This window comes from Balaenoptera acutorostrata, chromosome 15 (assembly GCF_949987535.1).
Source record: "Balaenoptera acutorostrata chromosome 15, mBalAcu1.1, whole genome shotgun sequence".
In the NCBI taxonomy this organism is placed as follows: Eukaryota; Metazoa; Chordata; class Mammalia; order Artiodactyla; family Balaenopteridae; genus Balaenoptera; species Balaenoptera acutorostrata.
This window is the reverse complement of record NC_080078.1, coordinates 77,726,593-77,753,728: the sequence shown is the minus strand read 5'-3', so window position 1 is coordinate 77,753,728 and position 27,136 is coordinate 77,726,593. Positions and strand designations below refer to the sequence as shown.

Genomic DNA, 27,136 nt, shown 5'->3' with positions numbered 1-27,136 from the left:
GAGGAAAAATTAAATTCTTCATTATAAAAATAGCAGCACCAAAAGCCTGTCCTTACGATGTTCTTAGATACATATTTTAGGGCTCTTTTTTTTTTTTTTTTTATTGCTGATTACAGATTTAAAACTATGAAATGTGCATTTCTTGGCAAGTTACACAAGTGATTTCTTTGCTTACTGACATTTCCAATAAAAGCTTAAGGAAATAGACAAAAACACAAAGGACAAGAGAAATACGAACAGCCTCAAAAGAATTTAGTAACAGAAAAAAAATCTCCACAGTTAAGTGTCTGTCAAAATTTTAGAATTATCAAAACTGTGCAAATGCTCAAATCAATGTCATACACTAAGCTAGTAAAACTTGTCTTTGTAGCTGCAAACTGAAAAGTCACCCACTTATATTTGTGATCACACAAACCACCTAATTTTCTCAAGGTTCAGCTTAAAGCAACATTTAAGAGACAAGTTCAAAAGGAACACTTGCTTTAACACAGCTGTGCTCAGACGTCTCCACGATGTCCTCAGAAACCATCCTGGACTAAATAAGCCAATTCGAAAAATACAGTTCAGAGCAGCGTCACACTAGCCGCCTGAAGGTATCCTTGGAGATACTGGAGCGCTTCTGCGTTGAGGCTGGTGCTCACCATTGAGGGAACCTACAGAAGATGGGCAGCACACATACAGCTGTTAGAGATCCCAACATACAAACGCAACGCCCCCGCCCCCTCCCGCCCTTCTACGGGGGAGCTGCCACAGCTCTGAGAAGGGCAGTCCATCACCAATAATTGTTTAAGGGATCCCCAAGTAACTCAACTGCTTTCATGCCTTCAAAAATGGGAAGATGAATGACAGAGTTCTTTGACAACAAAGACACTTACCCTTCCTGGACAGGCAGTAGACAATTTGTGAAGCGACTGTGCCAGGTGAATTCTGGGGTTGTTCACCATTTGACCTACAGGATCATGCTCTTTTTTCCCAGCGAATGCCAACTGTGAGAAGGCAGTCTGGTATCCTGGTGTATCTTCTATGTCAACAAAATGTTCTTCATCAGGAATAGTAGTATCTTCAGGTAACTCAAATAGGCCAATCAGAGACTGTAATAAAGGAGTCCTGGATTGGAAGATGACAAAAGACTGAAGTAACTACTTTGAAGTTTAAACAATAAGGAGCAACTTCCTCAGAGACATAAAACTGTAGACTCATAGTCTCAAGAGTAATAAGGGACCTTTGAAATTACGAATGACACAGTGCTTATGCCTAACCAGAAACCATTCTTCAATTCTTTCGGCCATAGCACCCCAATGTCTCTTTCCCCAGAACTGCCAAAGCTGGCTGTATGACCCAGGCCTGGCTAATTAGAAGGCCATATGGTGCCAAGCGAAACCAAGGCGATCCGATGCTTCTTAGTCAGTCAGAAGAAATAAGCTTCAAGTTGTCACATCACTTGATGGGAAGGCTACCTGAGTGAAACCATAGTAAGGGAGAGGCAAAAGGTCAAGAAAAGCTAGGTCTGCACATCGAGCTAGACATCAAGCACAAGCACATAAGTCTTCTCTTGGCCTATTCAGTTTCTCCTCTTAAGGACTTAGGCCGGTTTAGTCGAGTGACTGTCATAAAAATCTTAGAGATCACCTAAACCAGGGACTTTCACCAGGCTTTTCAAAGGGGTCCATGAATTCCCCCACAAAAAAAAGTTAATCAGGGGACTTCCCTGGAGGTCCAGTGGTTAAGACTCTACACTTCCACTGCCAGGGGCATGGGTTTGATCCCTGGTCGGGGAAACTAGGATCTCACATGCTGTGCAGCACAGCCAAAAAAAAAAAAAAAAAAACAAAAGTTATTCAGGAAACAAGATCTTTCTAGGTAGGCTCAGAAGAACCCGCAAGTCATGTCTTGGATCTCATGGTTGCTAGTGGGGAGGCTGAGGTCAGAACCAAATTCTCTTGGCTCCCAAGAGAATAAGCTTAGTTAATTTTGTAGTCATAGGGGAAAGAAACTGTAATTTCCAAAAAACTTTAGAATGGAGTACTTACCATAGCTTGGTATACTCTGTATCCATCATTGGGGGACATTCTGTTAGTAATTTGGTTATGCCAACCGCACAAATCTTTTTCTCTACATTTCCAGATACTTTCTGCATTTCAGGAATAATGATTTTTTCCAAAACCATTCCAAACATTCTATGAATCAATGCAAAATAAATTCATTCAATATTTCATTATAGTGGTAGTCTAATTTAACAGTGAGATGCTTACATTATTTATGCTCAGTGACTCCTTATGAATATAATAAAATACAAAATAAGGCTGTTAATTTTGGTCAACTGAATGGAAGACCTAAAAATGACAAAACAAAAAACATCAAACCTCTATTCTGTGACCAACTGCCATCATCTTTTGTGAATACTACCTTAAGCCTATGCTCAAGGAAAATCTTTATAGCCATTTTTTTGGTCTTGCATGTTTTTTCAAATTACTCATGAAATCTTTGAAAAATTAGAAATCAGAAAACAGATAAGCAAGAAGAAAAAAAGAATTACCATCACCCCACCATCCAGCATTAACTAGTTTTAACATTTTTGGATTATAAACTTCCCAACTTTCTATGCTTACATACCTTTAAGTATGTAAATGTTAATGGCTGTATTTTAAAAAAATGATTTGGCCTATGATTGTTGTTGCAAACATCCTAGAAGTAAAGTTTTTTATAATTCTAAATGGTGTAAAATTCTCAATTTATACTCTCATTATTTTATTAAGAATTTATTATATTAAATTCTTTCAAGTGGATATAGTAGATATCAAAGAGCATGGACATTTTGATGCTCTAGATAACAAGTGCAGATTTTTTGCTCTACAGAAAGACCATACCAACTTAGGCGCCACCAGCACTGAATGAAACTGCTGATTTCCTCACGATTTCCTATAGCTCGAAAAGCATATTTTCTGGTACTTTTCAGGTTAATTCATTTTTTTACATTTCAGTCAATCTGGAATTATTTTTGGTACAATACAGATGCAGAAAGTTTTTCTCCAAGGAGTTGTCCTCTATCATTCCTTTCCATCCTTCCTTTCCCTACTACATGGGAAATGCTGCCTAACTACATTCTTAAGCATATATACTAAGCCAAAAGCAAAACTTCACTGATCCAAACTATTTTCATTTGAAAAATCAGTTAGCCCTAACAGAGGCAGGCTCCCGGAGACAATGCCAGCTGTCTAACACAACATAGAGCACTGGCTGTAGGGAATGCCGGTGGATGGGGCAGAGGGCGGGGGGGAGACCTTCGGGAATTAGGAAAATGTTTGCAGGTATTTCCTTCTTTACAACCCAACCCCCCAAGAATATTTTGGAAACCACAAAGATAACTATCACTGTGCATCAAGAACTATAAAGTCATTTATAAAATAGAGACTAAGAGGTCAAATGTTTTGCTTTTAAAAACAGGATAATAAATAATGAAAACAGACTTACTTTGGTTGTATACCATCAAATATTTCTTGTAGTGCTAGCGCCCCGTATTTTATGCAATACAAATTAATAAAGACTAAGAAACCTGTTGAAAGGAGGTGCAGAGTATCAATACAGAGGACTCACTGCATTAAATAAGTGATTTAGTGAAAGTCTGCCAAATGAAATATTCACAAATCATTAAAACCCAATGACTAACTTTGGCATCAATACTGGCCTTTTAATACAATTTAACATACAGAATCTCTGCCTTTATAGTACAGTCATAAAAAAGCTTTACATACAGTCTCTGATTTATATTTCTTTATGATACTTCTATTAAAAATGTTTTGATATTTAAACTTACAAACCTCTGGAACACAATATATTGAAACTGATTTAGTGCTTGAAGAATACAAGCATCTTAAAATATTTTATATATAAAATTTATAACTGTTAAAAGGTTTATATGTACATATAAAGTCTAAGGGTTTTTAGCCTCTTTCCTTCATTATTTCTGTAGGAACACCCAAATGATTTTACTTACTCTTGATAAACTTTGTTGTTTTGGAATTCTGAAGTCTTTGGAATAGTAGAATGAAGATCTGCTTCCTATATTGGTCAACTGACTCACTAAAGAAGTGAATAAAAAAGCAACAATATAAATTCAGCATTTTTCTGAGTACTTAACAGAATCCTCAATTAAATGTACAATGAGGTTATATTCATACTCACGGAGGCATGTGCTCTATTATACTATTTAGAAGATAAAAACCTTGGTGGTCATTGGCTTTGGATGCAATCAGCTTCTGGAAGACACCTAATAAGCCAGGCTACAACAAATTAGATTAAATAATTAGTTAAAGAAGCAAGGATTAATTGTTCCAAAAGTTAAACAGGTGATATATTTTGGAAAAGGGTGCATGCTGTAATAATCTAACACTTTCTCTTTTTCTTACTTCTGAAGTGTAGAGGGAAAAAAACCCCACCACAATAAGCCTTTAAAGTTAAGTTCCTGAAATTAACCTATTTGGCTCTTCTTCTTTTAGTTTCTACCAGAGATAAATATGACTAAAGGATACCTAGTTCTAATAAAATATACATTAATGTTTTCTACTAATTAATTCTGTTTCATTTTCTAATTCCCTTTTTATTAAGTTTAAGAAATTAAAAAAATTTTAAATTAAAAAGAATCTGCCATCCCTAGTTTCTCTCAGTTACCTTAGAAAATTACAGTTACATCAAAATCTGACTCACAATTTTATCAGCTGCAGCACTTGCTATTGTATTTGAACCTCGTTCTAAGAATGCTTGGAGAAGCCTCACTAGAGCAGGAATATTTCCTGTTCTTTCCCAAAGCACTGGCTGAAGGAGATGAGGAAATAAGGCCATATAGGAAGACGGGATGTCAGTTTTGTGTGTTTCCAGAAGCAAAGACATCACTTGAAAGACATATGGAATAAATTCTGTTGATAAAAGTAAAAACAGGGCTGTCAGCTTCAGAATTAATGCTCTGACACAAAAGGCACATATCTCTTAGGCAGACTGCATTTTATAATCACTTGAATAATTTTATTCAACTACAAAGAAAATAACTTTCTTTTACTTACCTTGTACATCATTTTGTAAAATTTCAGTAAACACCAGAAACAAAGCCTCCTCAAAATTTACAACAGCAGCAGGGTTAGCCTTGCAAGTTATTCTTATGGATAAACATATTGCTTCAAACATATAGTGATTAAAGTGAGGTTTGCTTGGGTTCTGAAATTAAAAAAAAAAAAGCTTATGACTCTAATAATCCAATTGACTATATTAAAAATAACCTAAAACACATTTAACCTTACTAAAAACACATTAAAAGAGATGCCATTTTTTAAAAACAAATCAATATTTAAAAAAAACCCACAAATTACACTAAAAAGCCTGCATATATGTTAAAATTTTACAGTGACTTTAAAATTCAGAAAATGAAGTAATACTAATACCTGTTTGGATTTTTTTTTTTTTTTTTTAATGAGCAAAAGTCTACTTATGAAAAAATACTTCAGAATCACGGGGAGGTGACTACACAAGCCCAAGCTCCCAGTGCTCGCAAGGAGCTTTCTTAAACCTGTGTGCTCTCCTACAGCCGTCACTGTGAACAGCGGTGGGAGAAACGAGCAGGGACATAAAAGGCCTGACTCTGCCACTAGCCGTGTGTGGGACCTCAGGCAAACCTTAACCTCTGTGGGCCTCAGTATGTCTGTATCTGCACAATGACAATCCTTCATATCAGTGGTTTTCAATTTTCTTTTTCAAACAAAATCCTTCTTGGAAGGCGACCATATGATGCTGATGAACTCAGAAGCTGAGTGTGTATGTACAGGGGCAGGTGAAAGTGGAGAGGCCCTACTTCTCTTTTCTCTCAATTCCCCAAAACCCAAGTAGGCCCAAGGCCCTTACCCAGAATTCGGTGGAAATAGGATCACTATTCTCAAAGTCTCTCTATTACTTCCTATGACTTCATCTCCTTTTCATAGAGTAATTAAGAATAAGCGTCTACAAAGGAATTTTATTGGCCTTAAACTGATTTTTTTAATTTTCTAAAACTTGGTATTAATATTTAAATAAGGATCAAAATATCTAAAATCTTTGATCAAAGAAAGAGTGAATTTTATTTTTGGGGAAATGAGTCAGGAAGAACAAACACAAGGACTTCAGTCATCATTCTGTATTAGTCTGAATAGCTTCTTTTGTGTCCATTTGGTGCAAAGCCTACTTCTTCCATCTAAGATCATTTCAGATTGTTTGTACTTTCTCAATTCTCTTCAATGAACCCGTTACTTTTTAAAGCAAGAATAAAATGTTTTAAAGTCTCTGAGCTTACACTTAAGGGAGAGTGCTGCCAAGGCCCCCGTCTCTGTCGCCCCCACTTTCAGAATCACACATTAACTGCTGGTCGGGAAGAAGTCACAGAGATCTCCCTGTCCGACCGACTGCCAGGGAGTTCTGAGGCTCAAACAGTTGGAAGCATTTAGGTTAAAAAGCAACTGCACTTTCAAAACTGGTTCTGTTACCTTACTAACAGCTAATAGCTTCTGTGTAAGCTGAGTGATGAGAGTAGGGATGTAGGGGATTATGGCTTCTTGTAGGAGGGAAAAACTTCTCATGATAGCTGTAAAATATAAAAAGAGCAAAAACAAATAGTTTAGTTAAACTTCAGAATAAAACAGTGATTAGGGGGAGAAAAAAGTCCACTGATTCATAAACTAAAATCTTAAGACTCTTAAACAACCCCCAGATAGCTCTCTACATTTAAAAATAATCTAAATTTCCCTCCCTTTTAAAATTAGGCCAACAATTGGCAACAAAATTTAGCTGGGAAGTGTCATTTCCAGAAGGCTTAAGGGACAATAAAAAATAATGAAGTGGCTAAAGAAGCAGACAGGAGGAGGCAGGTGAAGTAGTGGACGGACACGGGGGAGCAGCAGGTGGAAGGGGGCCTGTTTTGAGTCTCCTTTACTTAGAAATCAGTGGCATGAAATTTTACCGCTAGCCTACTGGAAGTATGATCACAGCCTACCAGAAGCTGAAAGAAAAGGCCACTTGCCCATCTCCCCCCAAAAGAGAGACTAGGAGCCTGAGAAAAATCCAAAAATAAACATAAAGCTATGGAAGGCCCATATTACAGAATTAACTGCTCATTAACAGACACCTAAAAACATTGGGCATAGGAGAGAAATACATTATTAAGCTAAAAATATACGATGGCTATTTTTGCACAAACAGAATAGATGTTAACTAAGTAGAGCACCTACTATATGCTAGGCACACAGGATAGAAAGTTACCCTTTCTTGCCTCCTAAACTTTGCAGTGATGCCGAAGACTCACCCTCCAAGTAGCTAACTGCTACCTATCCTGCACCTCAGCTTAGATACCACTTGCTAGAGAAAGCGGAGGGTTACAGCATGGATCGGCGCCCCTCCTCTGGGCTGGCACAGAATCCTCACATTCATTCACACAACAGTATTTATTGGGAAGCTGTTACATACTGGGCGCTCCTGCAAACCCTAGGAGCACAGCGATGAAGACCACGGACCAGTCAGCCACCTCACAGAAATGGACCTTAAACAAGAGTACTCACACATCACTGCTGGAGAAATACAGTGCTGAAAACATACACACACACCTAGATAGACAGACACACACACCCATGGGTCCTGACTGACACACACACACACACACACACACACACACACACACACACACACACACACACACACACACACACACACACACACACACACACACACACACACACACACACACACACACACACACACACACACACGTCCTGACCAAGCCAGAGACAGTTTCTTTAAAAAGCATTTCCTATGAGTCATCCACCATGCTAGACTCTTGGAATGCAACCGCGAGTAAGACTAAGATTGTCCCAGAGCTGTTCCCAAGACACTCTCCTGATGGAGCACCTGGCAGATTGTTACAGCTGCCTGTGTCCTTGGCAGTAATTCTATGAAGGCAGGATCTGTGCGGGGTCTATCAAATACACCCAGGTTTCACACCAAGACCTAGCAGAACATGCTGTCAATAAATGTTGTCTGAGCTCATCTTTGCCCTCAAGAATTTCAACCTATGAAAAGAAAAAAGGAGTCTGCTACCTTTTCTTCAGTAAGAGGAGTTCTACATCAGGTTAGGGTAACATTTTTTCTGAAAACACTTACCAACAAACTAAACTATTTTTCATTTAAAAATATCGAAACCTACCTAATTCTTGACAAACAGTATCTGGTTCCTAGACTACATAACCTGAAGTACAACTCAAGAGTGTTTACCACCCCTGTAGTCTGAGATTAGATACTTATAGTCTATACACCAGGGAAACGGCCTACCTTTCATAATATATTCATTTTCTGAAGAGCCAGGAAGTGTGAGAGCTTTGAAAAGGTTTGTTAGCAGAATCTCAACAAACGGTGCGATTTCTGCAGCTGTAAAGCTATAGATGAAAAAACAGCTTTCAGTCACTGCCAACGCTTGAGCTTGTCACTTTGGAACACCCTTCGCAACTACTAAATCACACTTCTTGGCATAAAAGTGAGCCATCTCCCACCACTGACAGTCGGCAGACAGCTTAGGAAAATATTGCTTTAAAAGTGCTCATGTTAAGTTCCTAAGAAGGCATATCTGGGGCCAAACACAATTAAACAAACCCCAAACCAGGCAAACCCAACATTGTCTACGGCTGTTGAGGTCATCCCTGGTTCACATCTGTCACCATCGAGAACAGAGCCCGGACTCTCAGTCAGCTAGCTTTCCTGGAGGTGGAGCAAGTTTGGAACCATTCTCTGCATAAATTCTGGGCCTGAAGACAGGTACTGGCTTAACTCGCCTAAAGGATAACCTTTCAACCCTTAATTGGCCACTGAGCATATCTGTACTTCAAGTTCTTGATGAAGAAAAGAACCTAAAATGTTTTCCATCTCTTACCCAAAGCTCAGTTTCAAGAAATAACACTGTTGAAGAAAAGGCCTGAAAGACATGCAGACCACCCAATCCTCTGCATTTTATCCTTGCATCAGGCCACAACAGCTACTGCCTTGGACCCTAGAGAATTACTTTCACTCAGCTGTGTCATGTCTCAGCACACAAAAACAGCCAGGTGAAAATAACTCTGTTGCATGATGGTGCTATGAACAGGGCTACTACACAGTATTCCCTTAACGAAGGCCCACTTCTGAGGTGCCTTCTGAATAACTTTTAATTTTAATCTCATGGACATTATGGACATTTTAACTCACCAAGTCTCTCTCTTTGCCTTGGCCACTAGAGGACTCCACATAAAATCCACAAGTTTCTTTAACTACTGTACAGGATCCTCTGACACACTTCTGTTTATTAACCTCACACCCCAGTTATTTTCCTTTGCTCCAATTTCCTCCATTTAACTTTATTGTCATAATGTGTCTACTCTGGCATGCAGTCTCAAATCCTTTTGGAATGAGGCATAGTATAAATGAGTAGAATATACACATTTATTTTTCTAACTACTAATGAAATTATATATACTGAGATATATACTGAATATACTGAGATATCTTTGACCAGTACAGAATGGTCTTCAACCCAAGATGAAAAAATATATTGCATCAAATACTTACAGAGTGGCATTGTTAGGCCCTCTCATAGTAAACAGTCTCTCAAGAGCATGTGCTGCGTAAGTATGAACAACAATACTTTCAGCTTGAAGATGATTAATTAAGAGAGGAATAGAGACTAAAAGATGCTCTTTTGGTACCTGAAAAAAACAACAATATACATGCTGTAACTCACTGATGCTATCTTGAGTAAAAGACAGCTGTAAGAGAGTGACTTGCTGATTCTAAAAAGTGTGTTTTTTTTTCAGCCACTATTACAATGGAGATGATACAGGTGAAAAAAATCAAAACTTCTACCTTCACATAATGGTTCAACTCACACTCACTTTTCCAATTCTCTTTCTCTGAGCATAAAACTATGGTTAGGGTAAAATAATAATATCACGGAGAAGCAGAGATTTCATTAATCTTAGAACCATACTTTTCACTAGCAAGTATTTCTTAGAAAAGTCATTCAAGCTCTTTGTGCCTCATTTTCTCTTCTTAAAAAAGGGGAGGGATGGCATAAACATAAGCATACTAATCTTCACTAAAAACCTCTAGAACGTTAGCGTATCCTTTAATCTTTAAAACAGAACAGCTTCACAAGGTTGCATGTAACCCTGGTAGATACCTGTCAAAGACACATAAAAAGTATAAATCAAGAAACTGAAGAATCATCCACAGGAAATAAACTGTGGCATATTCTTATGATAGAATACTACACAGCTATGAAAAATGAACTCTAACACATCTACTAAAAACAACGTTAAGCACAAAAGAAAACTAGATATGTAGACCAATACCTGTAGTATGGTATTTAAATAAATAAAAAACTTAAACCTATGTAATACTATAGAATTTTTGTGGAAACAAACATGTAAAGCCATAAATAATCACTTACACTAAATTCATTCATTATCTCTGGGGAGAAAGAGAATAGAATGGGAATGGGGAGGGCGTACCCTGGGTGCCTCCACTGTGTGTGTAGGTTTAAGTAATTATGGCCTGGAGTTAAGATTTGTGGTGGTTATGTATCATTAAATTATTCTCTATTCCTGCTTGTGTGTTTAAAATAATTTACAAGATGGCTGCAGGGTAATTTGGTGGAGGTATTGGAGGGAATAAGACGAACTGTGCTGTTTTGTTTTCTGTCTCACTAAAATTAAAGTGACTTACAGTGTTAAGAACCAGGAGGATTATATAACTAAACAGCAAAAAACAATCCAATTAAAAACTCAGCAGAGGAGCTGAATAATATTTTCCTTTCTTATTTTTTTTGGCCACACCGCATGGCTTGCAGGATCTTAGTTCCCTGACCAGGGACTGAACCCAGGCCCCAGCAGTGAAAGCGCTAAATCCTAACCACTGGATCACCAGGGAATTCCCCTGAATATTTTCCCAAAGAAGACACAGAGATGGCTACAGGCACATGAAGTGCTCAACATCACTAATCATCAGGGAAATACAAATAAAAACCAAAATGTGGTATCACTTCACACCTGTTACAATGGCTAGTCTCAGAAAGACAAGAAAACCCCGGTGCTCTGCTGGTGGGAACATATATTGATGCAGCCAGTATGGAAAGAAGTATGGAGGTCCCTCAAAAAATTAAAAATAGAGTTACCATATGGTCCAGCAATTCCACTTCTGGGTATTTATCCAAAGGAAACAAAAACACTAACTCAAAAAGATATCCACACCCCCAAGTTCATAGGCAGCATTAACAATGGCCAAGATTTGGAAGCAACTTAAGTGTCCATCAGTGGATGAATGGATAAAGAAAGTGTGGAGTGCGCACGTGCACACACACACACACACACACACAGATGGAATGTTATTCAGCCATAAAAAAAGAAAATCTTGCCATTTGCGACAACATGTGTGGACCTTGAGGGCATTATACTAAGTGAAATACAGAAAGACAAACACCGTATATCTCACATGTGGAACCTTAAAAAACAAAACAGGAAAAAGAAAAACAAAACACCAGAAAAACGAACTCCTACGGAGAAGAGATTGGTGGTTGCCAGAGGCGGGGAGTGGGTGAAATGGGTGACAGGAGTCAAAAGGTAAAAACTTCCAGTTACAAAACAAGTCATGAGGATGCAATATACAGTGACTACAGCTAATACTATACTGCATACAGAGAACAGATCTCAGAAGTTCTCATCAACAGAAAAAAAATTCTGTCAATGTGTATAGTGACATGCTAACTAGATTTACTGTTATCATTTCACAATACATACAAATATGAATCATTATGTTGTATACCTGAAATTAATGTCAATTATTTCTCAATTAAAAAAAAAAAAAGACGAGGCTCACTGAGGGAAGAGTAGATTGGAGTCTCCCCACTCTGGGGGGTGTCTGCTCATTGACAGGCACTAGGTGGTGGAATTTTTCTCTTTCATTCTCTTTGCTGAGGCCCAATAACTGAATGTGTATAAGTCAAATGAGGTGGGATTCCATCATAAGCATTAGCACTGTACTTGACAAACAGTAAAAACTTAGTAAATGTAAGCTACACTCTTTCTCCATCACAGCTAACTGTCAAAATGGTATTCAGCCCTGAAGCAGATAGAACTAATAGAATTCATCTGTCTTCCCTGGGGGGTGGCTGTTAATAAATTTCTATGTTGTGATCTTCAAACAGACAATAACAGATAACGTAATGGTGGAATAATCGGTGGTTTAAAGATGCCCACTGTGTTTCCAACATAGGAAACGGAGTACTCCTGCACAAGGGGCAGCCAGAGGTGTGGGTCTGTTTCCCTTTCTCTGGTCGAGGGTGCTACAACTGGCTGGAGCCTGAATGTGATTGATCAAAATGGGGAATGATATGAAGATAAAGTTTTATAAAGGAGATTTATGTTGTAAAACTAAATACTTCAGGATCCACAAATTCTTATTCAGGGTTCAAACTATTTGGAAAATATATGAATCAAGAAATGAAAAATGTGAAGGGTATTTTGATTCTGAACATGTCTGGGGAGTTGTTGTGACGAGCTTTAACAAGGAAAGGGTTGTGACCAGCAGACTCCATCAGTGACTTGATGGGGTGGATCCAGAGTCTCTGTGTACTTGTTGGACTGACTTTTAGCTTTTACTGGTCCAGTGGAATCAATAAAATTGATCGTGATTGAGAACTTATATAGCTAGATGAAATAATGTCTTCTACCATTAAAAAATAATAATAATCAGAAGGAAATTACATGTTTTCTAAAAATTAAGACCAACAATCAGATGGAAATATGGACAAAAAATATGAATAGATAGTTCGCAGAAATGAAAATGGCCCTTTAAATGGAAAGATGGCGGGGAGATAAATCGGAAGACTGGCACTGACATATACACACTACTATATAAAACATAGATAACTAATAAGGAACTCCTGTATAGCACAGGGAACTCTACTCAATACTCTGTAATGGCTTATATGGGAAAAGAATCTAAAGGATGGATATATGTATAACTGATTCACTCTGCTGTACACCTGAAACTTAACACAACATTGTAAATCAACTACACTCCAATAAAAACTAAGAATACATAAATAAACGGCAAGATAAGCTTTCAAACTCTAAGAAAAATACAACGTAAAACTACAATAAGATACCATTTCACATCTTTGAGTTTGGCAAAATTCCAACATCTTTGGGGAAATAGGCGCTATCTTTTTTTAAAAAAATGCAACATGATACAACCCCTGTGGAGATCTGGCAAGATCTGGCAAAATTACATATAAGTTTACCCTCTAATCTAGTAACGTCACTTCTAGGAATCTATCTCGAAGTTATAATGGCAAAACACTATGTGGCACGTACAAAGCTATTGTTTCAAATAATTAGCATTATTTAAAATAGTGAAAGTTAGAAAACACCCAGAACATCTACCTCTTGGGGGACTGGTTGAGTAAACCACAGGAGAGCCACCCAGAGTACTATGCTATTTAAATTTTAAAAAAAGAGGGAACTGTGTAAATACTACCATGGAATGACATCCAGGATTTACTAAGTGAAAAAAAGCAAGGTGTCAGAATTCCCTGGTGGTCCAGTGGTTAGGACTCCAAGTTTTCACTGCCATGGGCCTGGGTTCAATCCCTAGTCAGGGAACTAAGATCCTGTAAACCACATGGTACGGCCAAAAAAGAAAAAAAACCAAAGTGAAAAATAGCATGTTTAGCATACTCTCTTCTGTGTAGGAGGAGGGGAAATACATAAATATATCTAGGACAATATTAGGTTATATTTTCAAAATTAACCAATGGAAACATAAACCAAAACTTGGTAAAAAATGGTTACTTTTAGGAAGAGAGAAGGAACAGGGAGGAAAGCTAGACCTTTCTGAATGTACCACGCCTGACTTTGGAGGTATGTAAAGTAACCTTTCTCATGTTCCCCCCCGAATAAAACAAAACCCCACAAACAGATGAATCTAATTATTTATCAAGTTAATGGCAAAAATACACAAAGAATAATTTCAAGTTGCTTTAAACATAGTATTTCTTGACTATACATGCCTAATAGGATAATATACAAAGGATATAAAAAACACAAAGAAATCAAACAGCATTCAGCACTATTACTTTAATAATAATATTGGTATTATTTATTTTCTGGCTCCCTCCTATGAAAAAGCCTAAAACCAATTTCCCTACCACCTAGATTATGGTCTCTAAATAAAATTTCCCACCTTCAAGTGTGGCTAGTTCAGGTCTGGGGCAGGAAATGTACAAGATGAACATGGAATATTCTGTCATATATGAAAGAAGGGAAGCTGTTAAAGGCTACTAAGTGTATGTCAAGAGGACACAGGAACCTACATAATGGGGCTCCTATTGGCCAAAGAAGGAACAAGTAGAGAGTCAAAAAATCCCTCATTTGTCCTCTGGAGGCTGGTAAGGCACTTAAACTCATTACTCTGAACTGACACAGGGGAAAAACACACAAACATCTATCCTGTTTTTCCCATTCAAGTTGGTAATTAAATAATCTATGAGGCAGTGGTGTTGGTTGTACAAAATAATAAACATACTAAAACCCACACAAGTATACACTTAAAAATGGTGACTATTATATTAGGTTACCTATATCTCAATTAAAAAATGTGTCAATGATCGCATGAGACAGAATCAACCGTAAGCAACGTGTAGACCTTGTTTGGATCCCAAATTTTAATGAAATCACTGTAAAACAGTATTTTTGAGAAACTGAGGAAAATTAATCATGGTCTGGCATCCTAATTTTTTATTTTTTTGAATTTCATTTTTTTATACAGCAGGTTCTTATTAGTTATCTATTTTATACATATTAGTGTATATATGTCAATCTCAATCTCCCAGTTCATCCCACCCACCCCACCCCTGCTTTCCCCCCTTGGTGTCCATACACATTTGTTCTCTACATCTGTGTCTCTATTTCTGCCCTGCAAACCGGTTCATCTGTACCATTTTTCTAGATTCCACATTTATGCGTTAATATACAATATTTGTTTTTCTCTTTCTGACTTACTTCACTCTATATGACAGTCTCTACTGGCATCCTAAGTTCAAGGAGTTATTGTTAATTTTGTTAGATGTGGATATCGAATATGATTGCACAGTAGAAGGAAAGAGAAGCCAGTATACAATAAAACTCTTAAGAGATTAAGTGGCATATAACATATAAATGAAAAGCTACTTACTTGATTCCTAAAAATCATAACGTATTTGATACCATCAGCTTTAAGAACAGGAAATTCATTCACTATAAAAAAAAAATTAAAAAGTCACAGTTATTTTAGTGCTAAGGACTGTTAACTCCCAAATCAGTGACAACATTATCAGATTTTAAAAACATGGTTCTGGTAAACAAAATGTCAAGTAATTAAAGCTTATTTAATTATATAATGATCTACTACACAGCTATTAATACTGGTAAGTTTATAAATAATTTTATTTTTCCCCCTTACCTTTAAGTTTCATTACAAATGAACGTGTGTTACTTATGTAATTGAACAAAAATGATTTGGACCATGAAATAACGACAGTATCTTCTTCCAAAATTGAAGCTATTCTGAATCAAGAGCAAGTCTCTCTAGATGAGCTTGCACTAGTAGTGGGAAGTAAGTTAGTGAAAGGGCTAAAATATCAGCCAATTGTTAAAAGCTCCTGAAGCTGAATGATAGTAACATGGAAGTTCTTTATAATATTATCCCTACCTATTTAAATTTTCCACAAAATTTTAGAAGAATATCTCTTGATCAACATATTTTTGTAAACATGAAAGTATCCTTAGTATTTATTAGTTTCAAGTACTTTAAATTTACTTCAATTTTTTAGAGTTCATTTTTTTTTAGTATTGGGTTGGCCAAAAAGTTCGTTCGTCCCTTAACATCTTCTGGACAAACCCAAACGAACTTTTTGGCCAACCCAATATTTTATTTTTCGCCATGCAGCTTGTGGGATCTTAGTTCCCTGACCAGGGATTGAACCCCGGCAGTGAAGCATGGAGTCCCAACCACAGGACTGCCAGGGAATTCCCAAGAGTTCATTTTTTAAAAAATAATTAATTAATTAATTAATTTTGGCTGCATTGGGTCTTTTTTGCTGCGCCCAGGCATCCTCTAGTTGCGGCAAGCGGGGGCTACTCTTCGTTGAGGTGCATGGGTTTCTCACTGTGGTGGCTTCTCTTGTTGCGGAGCATGGGCTCTAGGCATGCGGGCTTCAGTAGTTGTGGCTCGTGGGCTCTAGAGCACAGGCTCAGTAGTTGTGGCGCATGGGCTTAGCTGCTCCGAGGCATATGGGATCTTCCCGGGTGAGGGCTCGAACCCGTGTCCCCTGCATTGACAGGCAGATTCTTAACCACTGAACCACCAGGGAAGTCCCCCAAGAGTTCATTTTTTAAATGAGAAGGAAAACAAAAACCAAAGTATAACTTCTAGTGCATTATTATATGTACACTAGAAATATACAGTGACAATTTAGTCTCACTTGTTCCTGTTTTCCTTCTACATAAGAGACATTTTCTTTATGGAAAGTTAATTTCACCTGGGCAAGATCTGGGGCAACCATTTGAGATTTTATCCAATAAAGTAACTGCAATAAGGATAGGAGCCACAGTTTTCAGTATCATGGTGATATAGAGCCATAACGGTACTCATTTTGTAGTTTAAAATAAAAATACAAATAAAAATTGCAGGTATAGGGACTTCCCTAGTGGTCCAGTGGCTAAGACTCCACGCTCCCAATGCAGGGGATCCAGGTTCCATCCCTGGTCAGGGAACTAGATCCCACATGCCACAACTAAAAGATCCCGCGTGCTGCAACTAAGACCCGGTGCAGACAAATAAATAAATAAATGTATTTTTAAAAAATTGCAGGTATAGTGTAAGCTGTACTAAAAACGTTTCACAAAACTCACCATTAGCTGCTTTTAAATCAGGGAGAATGTGATTCACAAAGAACTCAGTCAGGTTTACAAGTTCATTCGCTTGTGTAATTCCATGCTAAAAAACAAATTCATAACAGTGAAATAACATGAAAAATCTGTAATTATTTATCACACTGGAAATTTAGGCAGCTTTAGAAAACCAGGTTAAAGATGGAAATGAATACTTCAAAACACAAACTACTTACATATAAAATAAGACTATTTTAATAGATAATAAAGAAACTTCCCTAAATTAATGAACAGCTAAATTTAAGTTTAGCACGTTTTATATACTGAGTCTCAGCTAAGGAAGCAAGTGCGGCATCTGTTGATTTTTTGGTACATAAGAAACTTAAGTGCTTAATACATCAGTATAAAGCCATCTTTGGAGACCATATGAATTCTAATCAGAACTAACACATTATCTAGCAGAGTAGGCTATATAACCAGAAATATATCACTTCTTTTTGACTTCTGTGGTACCAACAACTATGTTTTAGAAATAAAAATATACCGAAAGGATTCACCTTCTGGGTTTGGGCTTTTGATGCCAAAGACGTCACCAGGTAAATGGCTGCATCTTTGTGTTTCCAGTTGACAGATGGATTTTTTGCATATTCCTGCAGCATGGAATTAACATAACCAGAGAAGATTCCTGTCACGGGTCCCTCAAAAAACTTGCATAATCCTCGTACTAGATCACAAGCAGCCCTGCGTCTAGTATCAATATCTACAAAATCAAAGGGAAATACATTATGGGAGAAAGAAACCACCAACAACCAACTGACCAAGTTTATAAGAAAACAAATTGCCATCTGAGAGCTAACAGTAACAAAAACAATGAAAAAAAAATTCCCCCCACAAATGTAAAATGAGAATGAAACTGAAAGATCATAGTAGTATGATAAACACTAAAAGTATATAAAAAAGAGAAGACAAGTAATTCAACATCTGAAACTTTGATATAGCTCATATAAAGAGCTGCTTTTTACCATGTACAAGTTAAAGAAGGAAAACAGTTCTTCAGTGAAAGCCAGCTGAAATGACATACTTAACAGGACTCCCTCACCTCCCCATATTTATTAGAAAGAGAGCAACTTTAAAACTGGCTTGCTAAGAGACCAACAGCTAAAAACCAAAATACACACCAGATCCTTCCAAATCTCTTCTTATATACTCCTCAGAATTATCTTCAAAGGCTTCTTCATCAGCAGCTACAAAGCAAGCAAGATGACATTTCAGATCACCTCTTGAAAGATGTGGCAAGTCATTCTACCTTTACAGTTGAGTATGCAGAAGAGTATGTGGAATTGCCATGTTTTACAGCAAAGTGTTCTTTCCCAACAAATGAGTACTTCATATACTCTTAATCATTACTTAGAGCAGCAAACGTTACCCTGAAAGATTAGGTAATAGGTAATTCATACAGCTGTGAGATAGGCTCACTTGTTCTAATGTGAACATCCACAGAACTGGACTTCATCACCAACCTTCAAAAGTGTTGGAGACCAATCTAGGGATGCCAACTCGTTATTCTGCCAGATAAGGACATTAAACAAACAACCTAACAACTACCATCACCATTATTTCATAAACAGTCATTTCACCACCAAAACAAGTAGGACAGACAGTATCAGATTAAAGATCTGTCCTTTACATATAGTTTTATGAAAAAAGAAAAGGAAATAAAACCCCACGTTACACTGTCTTTTATTTCCTCATTTTGTTCCTGACTGAATGATCTAATGACTGCTCTTCCCAACTGTCAGAAAGACATTTTGTACAAATACAGACTCTTAGGGCTATTTTAACCTTAAGCACAAACTAGGTGGGCTTCAACTCTGTATTTAAAAGTTATCAATCACTTCTTGTCTCAAGTCAACTGTTCAAAAATAACTTCTGCCTTGGTGAAATACTAAATCCAACAAAACTTGGACTGAATATGTTACAAAAAGCAACACAGAGAAGACTTCTTAAATTCTTAAATTTATACTAACATACTCTTTTAAAAAACAAGCTTTGAATTAATCTCCTGAAAAAGCTTTACACTTTGCCACAATTACCTCTAAATTCCATGTTAGGCACAATAACCTTTTCACAGATACTTGTCAGCGTGTTCTGGTCCTCAAATAGATTCTTATAGTGAGGTCTCTCACAAACTGAAGCCAGAAACTGAATTGCATTACTTACCAACTGGAATAAAACACAAAAATAAGCATATTTTTAAGAGCAAACTGAACCATTTATTTCATGGGGGGAGGGGATGTCTTAATTATTTGTCTCCACCATCACCTTACCAAGTCATATTTAACCTCTTGACCTGTTGTAACTAGTAAATTCCAGATGGCTGTGACAAAACGAGGCAGGTACCGCTGAAACTCTTCATCATATTTTTGTGCATAGAGTGCAGCATTATCACAAATCTGGGATTTTAAGAGCTCCAATAAGCCTGCTTCCTCTTCATCCTCACATAAGAGAAAACGGAAAACTCAAACATACAACTTCAACGCTATCATAAACACGGAGAGTAGCTGTAATTCCTGAACTCTTTAAAAATTTTACATCAAAGCCAAGCGCTGTGAACTACATCTATGCCACTGTAAATTTATTCACCTGATCTATCAAATAAATACAAGATGAAATGCTTCTTATTAATCAATGAGAGCAGTTCTCAAAAGTTTTCAAGTTAAATAAACCCTTTTCAGGACTTCCCTGGTGGTCCAGTGGGTAAGACTCCACGCTCCCAGTGCAGGGGGCCTGGGTTTGATCCCCGGTTGGGGAACTAGATCCCGTGTGCATGCCGCAACCAAGAAGTCCATGTGCCTCAACTAAGACCTGGCACTGCATGCATGCATGCATAAATATTTTAAATAAATAAAGCTTTTTCTTCTGGTTGCTGAATTATAAAATATTTACATACTGAATTGAAAATAATATATTCCTACAAAAACCTGAGTAATAAAAATCATATCACATTTTCCTTTGTAACATAGTCTTGCTATCTCCCAAAAGGTTCTCATTTCAAATATATTAAAATGTGTTCTCTTCCCAATAAGCTAAAGCTATAACATTCTCACAAATAATATTCTGGTTATAAAATGTTGAACAACCTAAAGCAGGGGTTAACCTGCTGCCTAATTTCTGAAGTAAAGTTTTATTAAAACCCAGCCACACACATTCTTTGTTTTCATTTATACAATTTATCATATTGCCTATGGCTGCTTTCAACTACAACTGCAGAGTTGAGTATATAGCCCACAAAGCCAAAAATATTTTTACTACCCAGACCTTTATAGGAAAAGTTTGCCAACCCCACCTGAGACCATGACAGTGACCGGCATAATGATGCTTACTGCATATAACCGCGACCCACAAACACTTTTGAGCTACATTATGTGCCAAAGAACTCAAACTGAGAAGAGATAAAAGAGCAGCTCCTCAAGGCGTGAATATAAGGGATGCCACACAGTGAGACGACACATTTAAATGGGCAAACAATTCCCTTAAGAATCCTATGTGAAAAACTTCCTTTAGACTTAAGTGTAAAGACAAGCTTTGTTTTCTGAGGGAGTGGTTTCTTCCTAGTGGACTGAAGGAATTATTTTATTGGAACTCTATTTTTTTTTGGTTGCTCTTGTTGCGTATAAATCTCAGAGACAAAATTTGCTGTACACCCACAGTAATGATTCTCCCTCTGCATGCCACCCAAACAGATCGGCATCACCAACTGTAATTTTTATCTGGTGTTGAAGTATTCTTAATATTTTACTTTTTACGTTTTTTGTTTTTTGAGAAAGAGGTTAAATCATAAATATATTAATAAACAAGCAAATGAATAACACAGAGTAAGTGCTACATGTTGAAAGTACATATTACAAAACTCAGATCAGAAACTTTTACACATTACAAACTTTCATGTCCCCTCTTTCCCACACTGTAGAGGACTTTTTCAAAAGAGGCTATTATTACAGAGGTTTAAGTTTTCTTAGTATCTTCAATGACAAATGATTTTCTATTTCATAAAATGTTCACAATGTGACTACTGCTGAGGCCTTACTTCCAATAATGTAATAAAATAGCCTTATCTATGAATTGTGACTTAAGTCAGGACTCCAAGAAGGGTAATTCTGCACATTACAATTATCCTCCCTCCAATGTTCTCAGAGGGCACTCAAATAATTTTTTTAACATCAAAAAAAATTGAGATATAATTGACATTTAACAATATTATTTCAAATAATTCTTAATTTAAAAAAAAAAGCCTATTTGGGAAATATTTTAAATAATACTTACATCAGTTTGTAGAAGCTTATTATCTAATGTCAAGAGGGTATGAAAATTGTTCATCCAAGTTTCCATATTATCTTCAAAAAATTCAGGGAGATCCTAAAGAATAAATGGTGACTTGAGACTTTTGGTTGAAGTAATTATTATATTTTAATAAGTTTTCCCCACCACGCCAAATGTTTTCCACATGCCTATAGACTCAAGCCCACGTTTCTCAGCTGAGTCAACAGATACCTATTTTGACAAGAATTCTCTGCTCCAGCTAGGTCTGGCAGATGAGTAAACCATTCTGACTCTGTCTCGGTAAGTTTTCAACCACAAATGATGCCACCTGCTCCTGTCCCAATATAAATCTATTTATTCCTTTAAGGTCCAGCTAAGACTGAAAACTTTCCTTATAAAACTCAGTGCTTACCAATACATTCCTTTTCCTTTCTGAACTACTGCATTTACTGTAAGATGACCACCACGTCAGGCTTACTGTCTTATACAGTTACTGATTCCTGTGGCACAATACTGCCCTCTTAATGAGGGATAATCCCCCAAGGGTAAAGATTATGCCTCCTTCCTAGTCAGGCTTCTGTGACTAACAAGTTATTAATCACCTCATTCTAGGAAGTAGAATTCAAAAGAATGTATACAAAAACCCAGTGGTATCCTTTAAGAATTTCTCAAATTGCTGTCTAGCTGAACACTGAAGGTATGCCATTTTGGGCTGTTCATCTCCTATTCATTCTACCTATTCCTTTTGAGGAATGCTCTCCCTACCACTGTCAGTACAGTCACGTTGGGAGGATTAAGTCCAAGTACTTGGCTCTGGCTAGAGGCAACGAAAAGGCTACATCCTTTCTCTTGCCTCTCAGTATAGGAGTCTGTACCAGTAAGACTCCCTTCTCATTCCTGGACCCCTGAATCTTAAAGTAATGACTCAAGAACAGAAAGAATGACTGGAGGCCACCACCTCAGTAGCAACGGGATGACCAGGCATTTTCTGCTATAAGATTGTGGCTGTGTTTCCTCTCAAATGCCACTGGTTCTTACACCTTCCCAAGTCTGTTTCTTCAGCCTTTTGTCTCCCAGATATGCTTCCACTGAAAGCTATAAGCTTTGCTTCCATGACCTGGCTATTGTAAATAGTGCTGCAGTGAACACTGGGGTGCATGTGTCTTTTTGAATTATGGTCTTCTCTGGGTATATGCCCAGTAGTGGGATTGCTGGATCATATGGTAATTCTATTTTTAGTTTTTTAAGGAACCTCCATACTGTTCTCCATAGTGGCTGTATCAATTTACATTCCCACCAACAGTGCAAGAGTGTTCCCTTTTCTCCACACGCTCTCCAGCATTTGTTTGTTTTTTTTTAAATTTATTTTTAATTTATTTTTTATTTTTGGCTGTGTTGGGTCTTCGTTTCTGTGCGAGGGCTTTCTCTAGTTGCGGCAAGCGGGGGCCACTCTTCATCACAGTGCGCGGGCCTCTCACTATCGTGGCCTCTCTTGTTGCAGAGCACAGGCTCCAGACATGCAGGCTCAGTAGTTGTGGCTCACGGGCCTAGTTGCTCCGCGGCATGTGGGATCTTCCCAGACCAGGGCTCAAACCCGTGTCCCCTGCATTAGCAGGAAGATTCTCAACCACTGCACCACCAGGGAAGCCCCAGCACTTGTTGTTTGTAGATTTTCTGATGATGCCCATTCTAACTGGTGTGAGGTGATACCTCATTGTAGTTTTGATGTGCATTTCTCTAATAATTAGTGATGTTGAGCAGCTTTTCATGCGCTTCTTGGCCATCTGTATGTCTTCTTTGGAGAAATGTCTATTTAGGTCTTCTGCCCATTTTTGGACTGGGTTGTTTCTTTAACATTAAGCTGCATGAGTTGTTTATATATTTTGGAGATTAATCCTTTGTCCAATGATTCGTTTGCAAATATTTTTCTCCCATTCTGAGGGTTGTCTTTTGGTCTTGTTTATGGTTTCCTTTGCTGTGCAAAAGCTTTGAAGTTTCATTAGGTCCCATTTGTTTATTTTTGTTTTTATTTCCATTACTCTAGGAGGTGGGTCAAAAAAGACCTTGCTGTGATTTATGTCAAAAAGTGTTCTTCCTGTGTTTTCCTCTAAGAGTTTTATAGTGTCCAGTCTTACATTTAGGTCTCGAATCCATTTTGAGTTTTTGTGTATGGTGTTAGGGAGTGTTCTAATTTCATTCTTTTACATGTAGCTGTCCAGTTTTCCCAGCACCACTTACTGAAGAGACTGTCTTTTCTCCATTGTATATCTTTGCCACCTTTGTCATAGATTAGTTGACCAAAGGTGCGTGGGTTTATCTCTGGGCTTTCTATCTTGTTCCACTGATCTATCTTTCTGTTTTTGTGCCAGTACCATATTGTCTTGATTACTGTAGCTTTGTAGTATAGTCTGAAGTCAGGGAGTCTGATTTCCCATCGACAGACGAATGGATAAAGAAGTTGTGGTACATATATACAATGGAATATTACTCAGCCATAAAAAGGAACGAAACTGAGTCATTTGTTGAGACGTGGATGGATCTAGAGACTGTCATACAGAGTCAAGTAAGTCAGAAAGAGAAAAACAAATATCGTATATTAACGCATGTATGTGGAACCTAGAAAAATGGTACAGATGAACTGGTTTGCAGGGCAGAAGTTGAGACACAGATGTAGAGAACAAATGTATGGACACCAAGTGGGGAAAACCGCGGTGGGGTGGGGATGGTGGTGTGCTGAATTGGGCGATTGGGACTGACATGTATACACTGATGTGTATAAAACTGATGACTAATAAGAACCTGCAGTATAAAAAAATAAATAAAAAAACAACTAATACTAAACTTTCTTTGGGTTATTTGTATGGAAATATGTTAATATAAATGTTTCAGATATTACATGAAATTTCTAATAATCTTATGTTCTGGTATAATGTTATCAGTCATAATTCTAGTTATTACTTTAAAATGTGCATCTCAGAAATAACTAAATTTCCTTGTCAACTGCATTATTATGAACTTCCATCAAATCTTTAACCATGGTCATTTTTAAGTCTTTTATCATTTACAGACAGTTCTGGGTGTACTCTGATGCTTTTGCAAAAATGTTCCTATAAAAGGGTTTCATCTTCAAGGAATTCATGGAAAAGACTCTGACAAGTACAGGTTTCTGGTAACTGACTGTACTGCTGAACTGAATGAATAAGCATTTTCAGAACTCTAATGAAAAACTGATGAACTCATAAAAGTGCTAACAAAAGATCAAGATAAAAAAAAATTAATTACATGGCACTGAGTGAACTGGTGAGGATGATTATAATTTTTGTGACTTCCTGTTTGAAAAAAAAAAAAAATCCCACAAGGACTCAGAGGCAAAAAATATACAAATCAATTTTCACTGCAAAGTAAAGGAGCTGTTACAGTGGAGGATTACTGGACTGAATGTCAATATTATGACATAGTATGAGTGTGTTTCGTGTTTGGTAATTGTAATCACTGTTGCTTTTGTTGTGGTCATCCATTTACAATGCTTGGTGTCAGTTTATTTATCTCTTGTCAAAAACAAAACAAAACAAAAGAATGGGGGGAATCAGAAAACAAGCAACTAATGTCTGTTTTTTCATGGGGGGGAAAAAAAAATCAATGCTAGCAAAGAAGTCTTCATCAAGTGAAAAACTTTATATTTGACATCAAAGCGTAAGAATCAAAAGCAAGAAATAAAACGAAACTTACCTGAAAGTTTAAACTGTAGAACAGTTTTGAGATTAGGATCAGGGAAGAAAAAAGAATCCTCAGGGCAGAGGCATCATTTGCGTGGGTGCTGCAGAGTTCAATAGTGGCCTTGGAAAGAAATTTAGGAAGACGGTTTTAGTGTATTGTAAACCTTAGTGAAAAAGCCTTGTACTAGGCTGAAACTATTCATACATCTTCTCCACAATTTGGCTTTTAAATAGTAGTATACAGTCATTTAGGATTTTTGAAAAAACACGTTAAAGTATATATTTTTAAGTTGTCCATCACAGCACTACTGTAAAGTCCAATATTAATATTTTGGACTAGATCTTTCTACTCTCCTCTGTGCATGTATATAATACATTACACAAAACTGTCTTTATATGCACTCATTAAATAATTCCCTGCCACCTGGCCTGTAGGTTGTTTGCAATTGTTTGTTATTCTAACTGCAATAAACAAGCTTATGTATAAAACTTTGGGCACACTTCTAGTTTTCTGAGTTTGAGATTCTAGAATTGGATTACCAGTGCAGAACAGCATGCTATGAGTAAGAGTTTTGGAAGCCAGACAGATCTGGATACAACCCAGACACTGTTACTCATAATAAGCATGACTCTGAGTAAGTTATTTTACTGAGCCCCCATCTCCTTATCTGCCTGTAATTAAGAATGATGCCTACCTCATAAAATATGAGAATAAAATGAGAAAATATACATAAAAGGTCCTCGTAATTTGTGCACACCTACAATGTAAAAGACACTCAACATATGTTGCTAACTATATCCTGGAGTTAGAAAATATGAATATTATGGTTTTCTCAATGAAATGTCAAACTCCAGAAAGCTAGTACCATTTATAATCCAATGGACAGGACACTAGTGTTCATTTCACTGGACTGTGGCTAAAACATTTTTCTCCCACCCGTCCCTCCCTGCTCCTGGCTAAAACTTTTAATGTCATTAAAAAGAAATAAAAATCTTTGCTAGTCCAATAGGTGAAAAATATTGACATTTTGTCCAATTTTATTTTTAAAAATAAAAATGTACTATCAGTAAGATATCCTAGCCATGAAAAATCCTGTGCATACTCTGTAATTTAGAAAGTTGTGATTATCACACAACTTTCCTTTCTGAAAACAGGAAATGAGCAGCTTTTCTCAAGTTAGCAAAACTAGGTTTGAGGCCTGGCTCTCTTTTTATTAGCTGTGTGATACCAAACCCTCCACTTTCCTTATCTGGAAAAAAAGGTTAACAATGCTTCTCTTTCAATCTTAAATGAGTTTCAGAAAGATATTTAGGAAAGTTGCTTATGTAATATAAGATGATGTACAGAATTACATCATCATCATTACATGATCATTTAATTATATAAATTAAACTCCATGAACAGTCAAATCAAAATACGGATCTATTCCTTTAGAGACACATACTCAAATACTTGAGTGAAATAATATGACGCCTGGGATTTGCTTTTAACTATTCGTACGAAATCAAAGGGACAGAACAAATTTAAAAGAAATAAAATTCTAGTAACCGTTAAACTTGTGTAGTCAATACATGGGATTTCATTCTACCAGCTTCTCTATTTTGGTGTAGATTTGAAATTTTTCAAAAGAAATGCTGCTCTAAACCATTACCTATCAAATATGCTTTCAAAGCAATCTCTTAAACAAAATTTATACAAATATTCAAGCACTTTAAAATATTAAGTAATTAAAAAATACCAGCAAGGTGTTATCACATACCTTAAATAGATTAGTCAAAGGCAAAGCAAAGGCATCCAGAACAAGTTTAATTTCAGTCCATAACTCATTTGACTTAAATTCATGGCGATATCTAGAAAATTAAGGTAAAAGAGGTAAATTTACAAATTTTTGTTAACTGACTTTAGGTCTTCAAGGCTAGATTAGAGAAAAATCTATGGCTAGATAGCTTTCTGAAATAAAAAGGGAATTCAAGCACAGTTTATCAAGACCAGGTATTTCACCAGTAATAGGGCAATATGAAATAAACATCCTACACTTAAGAAGAAACAAACACCATAATGAGAGGCTTATGCTCTTATTCTAGAATTATCATAAAAGAATGACATAATCACAAAAATATACACAAGCAAAAATATTT

The 27,136-nt window shown here is 36.9% G+C and overlaps 1 protein-coding gene across 2 annotated transcripts in view; it reads right to left on the bottom strand.

Moving 5' to 3' along the window:
* CSE1L (chromosome segregation 1 like) overlaps positions 1–27,136 on the bottom strand; it is a 41,407-nt gene continuing 14,271 nt past the window's right edge. For both annotated transcript variants that reach the window (XM_007185337.2, XM_057529733.1), the window contains exons 6-25: positions 26,758–26,848; positions 25,011–25,118; positions 21,285–21,377; positions 19,289–19,456; positions 19,055–19,184; positions 18,140–18,205; positions 17,519–17,721; positions 16,983–17,067; positions 15,265–15,326; positions 9,604–9,740; positions 8,338–8,441; positions 6,504–6,601; positions 5,058–5,208; positions 4,705–4,913; positions 4,183–4,280; positions 3,995–4,080; positions 3,472–3,553; positions 2,031–2,177; positions 876–1,107; positions 1–653 (exon numbers count right to left, since the gene is read on the bottom strand). In XM_007185337.2, coding sequence (XP_007185399.1) covers positions 564–653; positions 876–1,107; positions 2,031–2,177; positions 3,472–3,553; positions 3,995–4,080; positions 4,183–4,280; positions 4,705–4,913; positions 5,058–5,208; positions 6,504–6,601; positions 8,338–8,441; positions 9,604–9,740; positions 15,265–15,326; positions 16,983–17,067; positions 17,519–17,721; positions 18,140–18,205; positions 19,055–19,184; positions 19,289–19,456; positions 21,285–21,377; positions 25,011–25,118; positions 26,758–26,848 — 2,440 coding nt within the window. In that variant the 3' untranslated portion in view covers positions 1–563. The remainder of the gene's footprint in view (positions 654–875; positions 1,108–2,030; positions 2,178–3,471; positions 3,554–3,994; positions 4,081–4,182; positions 4,281–4,704; positions 4,914–5,057; positions 5,209–6,503; positions 6,602–8,337; positions 8,442–9,603; positions 9,741–15,264; positions 15,327–16,982; positions 17,068–17,518; positions 17,722–18,139; positions 18,206–19,054; positions 19,185–19,288; positions 19,457–21,284; positions 21,378–25,010; positions 25,119–26,757; positions 26,849–27,136) is intronic.